This window comes from Somniosus microcephalus, chromosome 10 (assembly GCF_052327205.1).
Source record: "Somniosus microcephalus isolate GS21.2 chromosome 10, FLI_Smic_1.0, whole genome shotgun sequence".
Lineage (NCBI taxonomy): Eukaryota > Metazoa > Chordata > Chondrichthyes > Squaliformes > Somniosidae > Somniosus > Somniosus microcephalus.
This window is the reverse complement of record NC_140996.1, coordinates 213,348,422-213,360,541: the sequence shown is the minus strand read 5'-3', so window position 1 is coordinate 213,360,541 and position 12,120 is coordinate 213,348,422. Positions and strand designations below refer to the sequence as shown.

The following is a 12,120-nucleotide window of genomic DNA, read 5'->3' as shown; positions in this document are numbered from 1 at the left end:
CTTTATCTCAAGGGGTTGGAACTCAAAAGTGAGGAAGTGATGCTTCAGTTGTACAGAACCTTGACCAGACCCCATCTGGAGTACTGCGTTCAGTTTTGGGCACCGAACCTCAGGAAAGATATATTGGCCGTGGAAAGGGGTACAACACAAATTCACAAGAATGATATAAAGTGTAAGAGGATAGGTTTCCTAAACTTGGTTTGTATTCCCTTTAGTTTCGAATGTTGAGGGGTGATCTATCAAGGTGTGTAAAATGATAAAGGGATTCGATAGGGTAGATGCAGATCAATAATTTTCTCTGGAGAGGAAGTCCAGAACAAGAGACCATAATCTTAAAATTAGAGCTAGTCCATTTAGGAGCAAAATCAAGAAACACGCACACACACATAATAGTGGAAATCTGAAACTGCAATGCAGTCTAGCAAAAAACAACACATGGATAAGTGAGAGCTCAAATAATGGTGGATAATCATAGTTTAATTGTGCAAAAACACAAAATGCTAAAAAGGCATTTGAAGGTTGGTCAGCATCCTAAAGTGCAAGATAGTTTAATGGTTCAGGTGGGACTGTTGTGATGAAGGGTTCTAGAATTAACTTGCCTGTCTTTCAGATGCTGAGTGACCTGCTATGCCTTTTCAACATTTCTGTCTTTGTTTGTGAAAGCAGCCTGGTGGCGTAGCAGTTTTTTTTGTACCAAACGAACGCCTACAGTTCCTATTATAATGGCCCATTTTTGTGCACATCTGCCATAGTTGCTTTGTAACCTGCCAGTAAGAAGTTTGAGGAGCAGGCTACCTGCTCAGAAAGGAGGGAGGGGAAGGGAAGGAGCAAGTGTAAAGAGCAAGTGGGATAATTCATAGTATAATTAACGGTGACCAGCATTAAATTAAAAGCAATCAGAGGGTGATGCATGATAGCAAAATACTGCAGATGCTGGAAATCCGAAATAACAACAGAAAATGCTGGAAAAACTCAGCAGGTCAGGCAACATCCGTGGAGAGAAATTAGAGTCAACATTTCGGGTCGAAACCCTTTTTCAAAACTGGAAAGGAAATAAAATAGATCGAAGGCAGGGCTGCGATAGAACAAAAGAAGTAAAGAGGTATTCAAAACCAGACGAGATGGTAATAGGACAGTGGAGACAAAAGACGGCTCAGATTAGGTGTGAAGTGTACTGGCAGGATGAGAGACAGCTGCCATGTGGGAGAGAGAGGGGGAAAAAAAGGAGGATGGGGGGGGGGGGGGGGGGAAGGGAAGACCCAAAACAAAGGGGTGGGGAAAAAAATATAAGTAAAAATGTAATAGGGGCCAAGGTTATGATCTGAAATTGTTGAACTCGATATCGAGTCCGGAAGGCTGCAAAGTGCCTAATCGGAAGATGAGGTGCTGTTCCTCGAGTTTACGTTGAGCTTCCGTGGAACAATGCAAGAGGCCAAGGACACTTGTGTTGGCTTTGAGCTAGATCTACAACGATGTTTTAAATAACTCACGATCCTACATTTAAATTAAAATATGCCAGCAGTTGCTTCTATTTAGATTTTTCTATCTTAGAATGTTAGAAAAACCAATGCTGAGAAAAGGCCCATCGAAACTCATTTCATCTTGTGTCTGTTGTGTGTGCTGGCATTTAATTTTGCTCTGTGACTCGTGGCCCTTATCTGTTGTTTTCCTCCCTGACAGTATTGAGTACTGGTTTCGCTGTATGGACCTTGATGGAGATGGCGTGCTGTCTATGTACGAACTGAACTATTTCTACGAGGACCAGTGCAAAAAGCTGGAGTGCATGTCTATTGAGCCATTGCCTTTTGAGGACTGCCTTTGTCAATTGCTTGACCTTGTTAAGCCAGAATGTGAAGGTAATCATTCGATAGTAACCTAAATTCACAGAAAAGTGTCCAGTCCTGTGTGCGGGTTTGATGTAAATACTTCTGTTTCTTTAGTTTACAAAGTGAACTATAATATGAAGCTTTTAATTTTGCCTACATGTAAAATGCATTCACTTGTCCAAATTCTGTTGGATTGAAGGAGAAAAGGGTTCTCTTTGTGTTTGTGTGTGCTCACTCACTCATCATTTTGAGGAATATCTGTGCTGCATGCTATCTTGCAGCCGTTGTCAACAGTGATACTTCCAACTCAGGTTTTCAGTAGTTCGATGAAGAGTAAAACGTCCTCCACTCTTCAATTTCAGGATATCTCAGCCAGGCTGTAATAAGGGTGCTATAACCAGACTCGGCAGTTTCCTGCTCGTGATTGCTATCCTATAACTCTTGCAGAAAGCGTGTATGAGTGGATGGCTATTTCAGATTTAATATTACTGATGTTTGAGTAGCTTTTCATCACGGTAATATAATACAGTATTAGTGTTTGTTTCAGCATCAGTGTAAAAGCTGAGAACTAGTAAAACCAGCTGACCTAGCAAGACTGTTATTTGTCTGAACCTGCTAACAGTCTGAGGGTCAAATTTGTTTTAACTTAATCTCATAACTATCCAAGTGATATTGCCTAAGTTTTATTTTGTAGGCAATGCAAAATGAAATCCATATATTCATAAATATTTTTTCTTGCTAATTTTCCCCCACTCCTCCACTTAACCATAGAGGAATCGCAGCCGAACCTGATCCTGTCCTCGCCTGACGTTCATGTGTATGCACTTTCCAATTGGGGTCACGAGATAGCAATCAAGAAATGGTGACCTGGTTGCTTTCTCCTCCCCACCTCTATTCCAAGTGCACCATGTTGACTGTAGTGTGCCTGCTGTCGCCTTTTTTGAGATCCAGTAACTCCGCACACACCGGCAGCAATTCAAGACTTTTTCTTCTGCCTCTCCCTGGAAAAACTCTGAGCCATTGGAGAGCATAAATAAATGTGTTTAACTTGACCTGTCAAAATGATATCTTCATTTCTATGAAATTAACTGGCCAATATTTTACACAGGAAAAATCACACTCCACGACCTAAAGAAATGCAAGATGGCAAATGTATTTTTTGACACCCTTTTCAACATCGACAAGTATCTGGAGCATGAACAGAAGGACCCATTTTCTATGCAGAAGGTAATTGTTATATTTATGGCACCACAGCTTTTCCCTCTATACTACCTACCTCAAGTTCTCTAAACATATCCATAAGGATATAGACTCCACTTAACCTGCATGAAGCAAGATAAACTATCAAAACTATAAAAAGAGTTTCCAGTACTGCGTCCTCATCAGCTCTGACCACCATAGGATCTCACCATTTGGCAGTGGCTCCACGTGAAAAAACGAGGTACAGGGATGAAACTGGAAATGCTCATCTCTTTGACTCTTCATGGCAGCAGGCCCAGGCTGTCACTATGCAATACCAGTCTCAGATTGGTGTTGTGGCATCCTTGCACTGTCAGCATTAATGGAGGCCGCCTGGCACTACATTGCACTGATGACTTGTTGGGACCGAGGAGACTTTGCCACTAGTCAAGTCTCTCCGGAAGGACTCTGACTTTATGCTGAGCCTCGTACCTCTGAATCCCCTGCCGCAGGACCAATATAAGTACGATGTACTTGTAGGCAAAAACACCTTTCATGTGAAAGTATAGACATATATATTTGGGAAGAATCACCTACCCCGTTGGTCCTATCCATTCTTGAGGGAGCCTCCGGTTCTGAGGAATCTCGGACATGAGATTAGAGGAGGGAATCACTTCTCCCTCATCCCCATCGTTGCAGTAATGGGCATCTTTATCACATGCTGATGGTCATCCTAATTCTCTTTAGGATCAACTATTATGAGCCATCATGTTTCAAAAGCAGACATCATTCCTGGGGTTCTACTCAAGGTTGTTTAATTCCCAGGAACTCGGTGGGTGAAGGGGTGATCCACCTGATCTTGGACTTTAGGGTCCATTTATTTTCTTAAAATGTTGTTATTCTTGAGAACTATTTTATTTGAATACAAGATTTAAAAAGTAGTCATACAGCTTTTTCACACAACTAGGAGAGACCAGCAAAGCATTTCAAGCCAATGATAGTTAAAGGTTTTTATTTTACAAGATTTCTAAAAAGAGCTAAGCAGAATTTCCAATTTCCCAAATAAAATTTAGTATAAACTAGCTGCCTGGATCAGAACAGCTCCGATTATATCTTAAGATACCTGAGCAAAAGCGTCCATCAAATTGAGTGACTTTACAATAGCTGAAATCAATAATCAGTGCAGAGGAGATATATAGACAAACAATTAAATTGCTTGCAAAGTTTGGGAGAATTTTGCAGTAATCTTTTTAAGCTACGTGCACAGCGGTACTAACGACAACATTTGTGACACCTTTACAATTTGCAATCTTTCCTGTGCAGCAAGATGTGGAGAACGATGGACCAGAACTGACCGACTGGGAGAGGTACGCTGTAAATGAGTATGAAAATCTGGTGGCTGAAGAAGCAGCCAATGAAAACTGGAACGATGGGTAAGAGACAGCTGATTAAAGAAAGTTACTGTCTTGTTTTGTTCACAGGGTGTTTAAAAACTAACTGAACTTTTCAGATTATGAACAATGAAAGATTGACTTCGTATTGACATTTTCAAACATTATACCCCTTCTCTTATCTCTCACGTAGGCATGGTATAGAAGTACTGACCTGTAGCTCACTTCCCCCCCTTAAATAGGAACATAAGAAATAGGAGCAGGAGTAGGCCATTCGCCCCCTTCAACTCTGCTCCGCTATTCAATAAGATCATGGCTGATCTTCTACCTCAACTCCACAATCCTGCACTATCCCCATATCCCTTGATTCCCTTAGTATCCAAAAATCTATCGATCTCTGTTTTGAATATACTCAACGACTGAGCCTCCACAGCCCTCTGGGGTAGAGAATTACAATGATCCGCAACCCTTTGAGTGAAGAAATTTCTCCTCATCTCGGTCCTAAATGGCCGACCCCTTATTCTGAGACTGTGACCCCCCCCTAGTTCTAGACTCCCCAGCCAGGGAAACAGCATCTACCCTGTCAATAGCAAAATACTGCGGATGCTGGAAATCTGAAATAACAACAGAAAGTGCTGGAAACACTCAGCAGGTCAGGCAGCATCGAGGAGAGAGAAACAGAGTCGACGTTTCGGTGGTGTTCTGACGAAGGGTTCGACCCGAAACATTGACTCTATTTCTCTACCCTGTCAAGCCACGTTAAGAAAAATATAGAATTTATATGTTTAAATAAGATCACCCCTCATTCTTCTAAATTCTCGGCCTAGGTATGGTTTTTAGAATTGATTGTTTTTAAATAAATATTATGATTGGGTCGATCATATTACAGGAAACTTTCTGGTATCCGGCACGGACAGGACCGAGCTGGTGCCGGTCTATCAACATTGCCGGAGAATCGAGCGCTATAGATCTAGCAACAAACCCTGTTGCTTAGCAACAGCTTCAAAACAATCAACACAGCTTGCAAGCGTCTCTGTAGCTTAGCAACAGCTTCAGTTAGACGCTTGCACAGCCAGAAATGAGTAAAAAAAAGTAACTAAAAGTAAAGAAAGTTATCTGAACCGACTCCTGAATTTTGCCGGTTAACCGACTTTTCCGGTTATTTAGTGGCCGGTTAATTGAAAGTTTCCTGTATCATCTAATTTGAATTAAGCAATAACACAGTAAAGTGTGATTCAGTACAATGTGAATTATCAGATCATTTGAATTGTGTGACTCTGAATAAAGAGATAGACGACTTGTTACTCATCCTGAAATAAGAATGGATTTTGCCTACTGTTAGAGCTTTAGGCACAGTTCACCCATTACATTTTAAAACCAATTTTAAATCCAACTTGGGTGGATAGTAAGGAAAACCTGATTGAAATTTCTGAAATTTTTCCAAATTCGAGACTTGCAGCACTGGAGGCAGCCATTCGGCCTGTCGTGCCTCTTTGAAAGAGCCATCGTGCTTAGTCCCACAACTCCGCTTTTTGTCCGTAACCCTGTACGTTCCTCATCCTCAAGAACCTGTCCAACTCCCTTTTTAAAATTATTGATGGAATCAGCTTCTAACACCTTTTCAGGTAGAGCATTCCAGATCCCGACAACTATTTGAGTGGAAAAAAGTGCTGGCATAGTCGACAAGCTTTTGTTGTTTGCTGATCGCTAAGGCAGAAGGGGTAAAAACTTTTAAAAGTGTTACCCAAAGGTAAAATGAGACTAGATAGTGGAGTAGAATGTGTACAGCAGTGTAATGTTGTACAATGTTAATGGATATCCAAGCTTTAGATAAGCTGCTTAGTATTGTAGTCATGTAGCTGGAATTTAGTCCAGTTTCCAAAATCTCTTGCACAACACCCTGATGCTTCCAGGGAACACCATGTGAAGCAGAGAGTCGTAACTGTTTTGCAAAACTCCTGCTAGTACAGTCCAGTCAGGGCATCAGTATAGCGCAATTTACAAAATACAAAGGCACCCTAGTATTTCACACTTCAAACACAGGAAAGCGGAAATGGGGGAAATACGGTTTCTGTTCAGTGGACACGACAGAAGCGGAAGGAAACAAACAAGCTGAAGGGGAAAAAGAAAATGGAAATGAGTCCAAAAAAAGTCTGTGGGAAATGCAAAGTGGAGAAATCTGAACGAAATAACGAATCTGATACTGAGAAAACAGTTGCAGAGTAGAAGTTAGCAATCACTGTGTTCAGGTATTTTAACTTGCCATTTGCATTTCCTATCCATGAAAATTGGTGAAAATACATTATTTGTGTTGGAAAAGATAAACATTACTGGAAGCGCTCATTGCAAGCTGAATGTTTGAGAGTCTTGCCCACATTTTAAATCTGTTTCTCTGTTGGTCGTACTTTGAAAATCCCCCATTTGACCACCATTCATCAATTCAGTCTGGATTTTAGAAGCAAGTGGCCATAGCTTACAAATCTACAGAAATTCTCTGAGGAGGTAACTAAATTGGTTGATGAGGGCCTTCCTTGGATTACCACATGATGTTGGACAACGTTTCATATGAGACTTGGAAAGATTCAGGCTCATGGAATTTATAACAAATTGCCTAATTGGACTGAAAATTGCTTTAGCAATAGAATACAGGAAGGGGTGATAAATGGAAAAAGCTCTAATTGGGGTTAGCGTTGCAGTGGAGTTCTACAGGATTCTGCCCTAGGTCCTTTACTGTTTGCAGTATTTATAAATAAGAATACCAGTGCCGCACTAAGTGCTGCATTATTAAAGATGCCAACTTTCAGATGAGACATTAAACCAAGGGAAATGTAAAAAGATGCCAAGGCACACTTTGAAAAAGAGCAGGGAGTTATTCTGGTGTCCTGATCAACATTCTTCCCTCAACCAACACCACTAAAAACAGATTAACTGCTCATTCATTCATTTGCTGTTTATGGGACCTTGCTGTGTGCAAATTGGCTGTTGTATTTGCCTATAGAATGCTGACTGCATTTCAAAAGTAATCCAGATGTCCTGATTCAAAGAATACTCAATGCTGCATTCTAAACCCCAAATGAGTCTGGAAGATTGAGTAGCACAGTTAGTGACTCGTTAACCATCTTGAATGTCAGTCCGCATTACGGAGATTCTGGATAGACAATACTGTACTTAACCAGTAAGTTGACCTCGCCGCATAACCCTCAAGTTATCAAGTGACTCTGTGGGCAGCTTGTTTTAAATATATTTGGAGTGAAATTGGTCTTGGGCGATAGCGAGTCAGCAGTCCGTTTTACACTCTGATTAATTTTCTTTCCCGTTGAAATCCATGGAAAAGAAAATTGGTGGGCGGTTGACTCGCTATTGACAGTCTTGCACTACCACTAAAGACCAATTTCACACCTATTATTTCTGTGACCAAGTGGGACTCCATGTTAGCTGTTGCATAACTAGTTAAAATCTGAAAAACTAAAGAAAAATACAGCATGGAGCTACCATTTATTCTTGCCTACCGTGTCAAACTTTTCTGTTTCCCCTGAATGCCTGCCTGTCTACGAACCTCCCTGCTTGGTGTCATGTGTGCACGTTTGGTTCATTTCCAATTAAAATCTTCATTTTCCCAACAATTGTGAGAAAGAGGCAGGGAGCAGTAGTACTAATTCAGATGAGGTTAAAGGCTTGAATATGCATTGACCGTGTATTTGGAATCCATTCTGCCTCAATTTCTTGCCTTTGCCTACTTGCGTGTACATTCCATTTAAAAATTGTTGCAGCATGTAATCATTCATTTCAGATGAGATTAGGTCCCAAGTGACGGTATTAAAATATTGACTGCATTGCTGTCTGAAATTCAAACATTTCTTGAAATTAAATTACCTTCATCGTACACAATTCTTCTGCCCTGTGAGTTGTAACAAAAACTGTGACAGCTTGCTTTAGCAACGAGTCGGAGATACTAGTTTATTCTGACTTTTTGGGTTGGCCTGAATGTCTGCCTCATTACTTACTGTATTGTGTGTGCCTTTGGTTAATTTCAAATTAAATTCTTCATTTTTCTCAACAATTGTGAGAAAGAGGCAGGAATAATTCTATGCTAGTTGTGCATAATAATCACTTTCCATATGTTATAAATCTCATCATCATAAAGAAACTACTCATGAAATAACACTGGACGGCCAACTGGTGGCGCCGTCCAAGGAGTATAAATACTCGGGCGTGGGCCCAGTTTGCTCAGGGACATTTTGTAAGACAGGAACTAGTAAAGTACAACTAGACCTCCATGTTCTGAAACAAGTTGATTAAAGCCTTGCTTTATTCTCAAACCAAGTGCGTAGTGAGTTTAATTATGTCACCATACATTTGAAATTTCAGTTCAGGTACTTCTCAAAGTGGTGGATGATTCAAAAGCCGTACATTATTGCTTCTGGGGTATTCTTGTACATCATTGGTTCAGTATTGCAGTTTGTCATTTGCCCCCCTTTTTATAACTGAAGTGCAGCACAAGAGGCAAGTGATGACAGCAGTGTGACACTGGTCATGTAGTGCAATTTAAGGCGGTAAAAATGGGAGGAAGAATATAATCCCACTGCTTTCAAAGCCAGGACCACTCTGCAAGTAAATGTTTGAAGTTTTTACACACTTTCTTTTTGAGGTCAAAATTTATAGCTTCCCAACGCGTTAATTTGAATATCCCAGTGAAACTGTGAGTACACTACTTCAGATCTAATGCGGGCCAGATTTTCCTGGCAAAATAAACGGTGAGGCTAATGGTGCTCACCGTTATCTATGTGTAAATGGTACAGCGGTTACATGCCACTATAGAAAAGTTACCGTCAAAGTTGAGCCGCTCAGCCGTTACCTTTGTGAAAACGGCATCTCGCTGTCTGCCTCACCATTGACGTGGATTGAATGGTGCGAGGTTGCTGTGTTTGTGTGGTAGATACAAACTAAACCCACAGTAGATATTTAGGGCTAGTAATTAGTAGTGTAAGTACCATTTTAACGGTGTGGGAATTGTTAATTACTGCCAGTCAACTTCTCTGGCACTGAAAATTAACTATTACAAGAAAAAAATCCTTCAGGTTTAGAATTTTTCAGGGAGATTTTAAAAATGTCAACAACAAAAAATTTAATTCTTATTTTTCCTTTCTGTTTCTCTTTCTCTTTCTTCATCCAATCTTTCTTTCCCTCTTTTTGTACCTGATTTGACACAGTTTTCACCCACTAATTCAGTCTCCTCCTCCGTCCTTCCTGTGTTTGTTTATTTCCCAATCCTTTTGTCTCATTGGTTAAGGAGATACCCTGTTGGTTGCCCTGTTCTCCCACTCGGGTCCCAGGTGCACTGTTTCCCTCGCTGCGCCGTTATCAGCTCTCACTTTCAGTAACTTTGCAAGCAACTTTTTGAGCTGATAGGTGCAGGGACAAGTCTAACTAATGGCAGATGCCGTTAGATGCCCTGCTACTGCAAATTCTTGCCCAGTAGAAATGAAGCACAAGGTTTTACTGCCACCTAGTGAACTAAATGAAAAAATAGTTGATCAGTGTGCGCTTAGAATCATCAAATCTTACAGCACAGAAGCTTAAAATAACTGATTTTTAATGATCATTTGGGGTGTTGAGAGAGAGTTTGCTCTTTCCACCAACTTGGTCCTTTTTACCCATTCCACACATTTTTAAGATTACTGTTAAATGGGGAGAAGGCCCAGTAAAATTATAATCCGGAGTAGTTGAAGATAGAAATGTTTAAAGGGAAGCACAGCATTTTAAACTTGCGTTCAAGACACACAAAAAGCTGTACAAATGAAATATTCTTTATTGTCTTATTTGATATAGTTCTTTATTGGTGCTTTGGGTAGGCCTGAATCTCGGGCCTTTCAGAACAAGTCTGCTCATCCAAATTGAGGCACTGAAGTTTGCTTAGCTCAGGTGATTTTTGGATTTGTTTTTATTGGCTTTTATGTCTAAATTAGAAACCCTAGTTTCTGTTTTTGAAAGCTTGCACACCTGTACTGATTGGGATATTGCAGAGTTGTACTTTAGTTCCATGGACGTATAGTGCGATCTCACTGGTTGGCGTCAATGTCTATAGGCATTGGCCTTATTGGTATTTGGAGTCCCTGTCTATTCTTCGGGTGAAAACAAAGGTTCTGCATCAACTTAAGGCTGCTGAGTGAAGAGAGTTAGGTGGGGACTGGGGAGCAGTCACCTGAATTAGCGTATTAAAAACTTAAAGGGACAGTTTACCCGAGTGCGATGAGGAAATGTAGGTTGAGGTTGAAATTCATCCACTGTGGGGAAAATTGGATCTAGAGTAATTAAGTTAACATTCTTTGAAAGCCAAATGTTTTTTTTTTTTAAATCCACATTCATTAAAATTTACTGAGGTTTTTTTGTGAAATCTGTGGTCTTTTGCATGAATTTGCACAAAAGGTTTGAAGTGGCATTTATGAATAAGCTTTGACATGGAGCTGGACTATATAAACTGTACCTGGCATTGTTGGGACTTAACTGAGGGGAAAAAGCAGCAACTTTAGTAGTAAAGTGCACACTTTTTTTCCCCTCTAACCTTCTTCAGTAAAATGGTGATGCCCGTGATCTCAAACACAGATTTACATATTTCAGGTTCATCATATGAACGGTAGTCTTTCAAATCAAGATGATGATGAGACCTTGGAGGTTAGCTGGTTAAATGAGAACCTAACTCTTCTAGCTCTAACTCTTCAGCTTCTCTTCACTGCATGAACCTGTCATCATTTCCTAAAACCTACCATGCCAGCCTCCCATGCAGAACAGTAAAACCTGTGCTCATAATTGCATGTTTTTGTAGCATGCTTCTAACACAGTCTGAACTAAATGTCTAATGCTTCCCCTCCTGTGACTACCTACCAAAGAGTTACAATTAATGGTGGTATTCACCAAGTGCAGAAAGCACTAGTTGGCAAAGGTCCATAAATTATAGAGGCAAATTGGAAGAAAAGAAAAATCAATTTGGAATATTCAGGGAGGATGTTGCATGATATTGTATATCTATATAATAGTCTTTCGTCTTGTGTGCATCCACAGAGTCACAACTGAAAGTGTGGCCACCGAGGCGTCACACCTCATAGAGACATTGGGCTGGATTTTGTCAATGGGGAGCTTTTGGAGGCGGGACTCCCACTTTTTGGGTTGTAGTCCCACCTCCATCGACTTGTGGCCAACCCACGCTATTTTCCCTTGATTGACTTTGTTAAGCCCGCCCAGCGGGCTCAGCAGGCCAATTAAGGGACACCTGGTTACTGATGAAGTCAGTCGAGAGCTTTTGACAGATGAAAAATCAGCGTTCGACAGCTCCGTGAATCTGTCAAACACTGACGATCTGTCTTCTAACTCGAGTCCTTCTACTCAGACTCAGTTAGAGATCTCTCCAGACCAGAAAGCAGAATGCTGCAGCTTTTGACAGTTCAGTGGCCATTCTGCTTTCTGTGCCGGTGAGCTGAGGGACTCCCGAGAACTGAAGGAAGGAAGCCTGCAGGAGAAAGTAAAGGTAAGTGAAACTTATTAAAACACTTTACACTTACCTCACACACATACCTCTGCACACATGCACCCATCACTCACCTGCACAACGGACATCTTGACCCCCCCCCCCCCCCCCAAAACCCTGCAGACCGACGGGCCGCCTCGCTAACTTGGCGTGGTTCGGAGCCGTCGGACAGCCCACACTTCAGAGCTAAAAATAGGGATTA

The 12,120-nt window shown here is 41.0% G+C and overlaps 1 protein-coding gene across 3 annotated transcripts in view; it reads left to right on the top strand.

Moving 5' to 3' along the window:
* The window catches only part of ppp2r3b (protein phosphatase 2, regulatory subunit B'', beta), a 150,134-nt gene that overhangs the window by 120,101 nt on the left and 17,913 nt on the right, over positions 1–12,120 (top strand). For 2 of the 3 annotated variants that reach the window (XM_085999595.1, XM_085999596.1), the window contains 3 exons: positions 1,681–1,856; positions 2,935–3,053; positions 4,329–4,438. In XM_085999595.1, the coding sequence (XP_085855721.1) occupies positions 1,681–1,856; positions 2,935–3,053; positions 4,329–4,438 (405 nt within the window). Of the gene's footprint in view, positions 1–1,680; positions 1,857–2,934; positions 3,054–4,328; positions 4,439–11,014; positions 11,069–12,120 lie in introns of all 3 variants that reach the window. The other variant, XR_015079812.1, reaches the window with a different exon arrangement.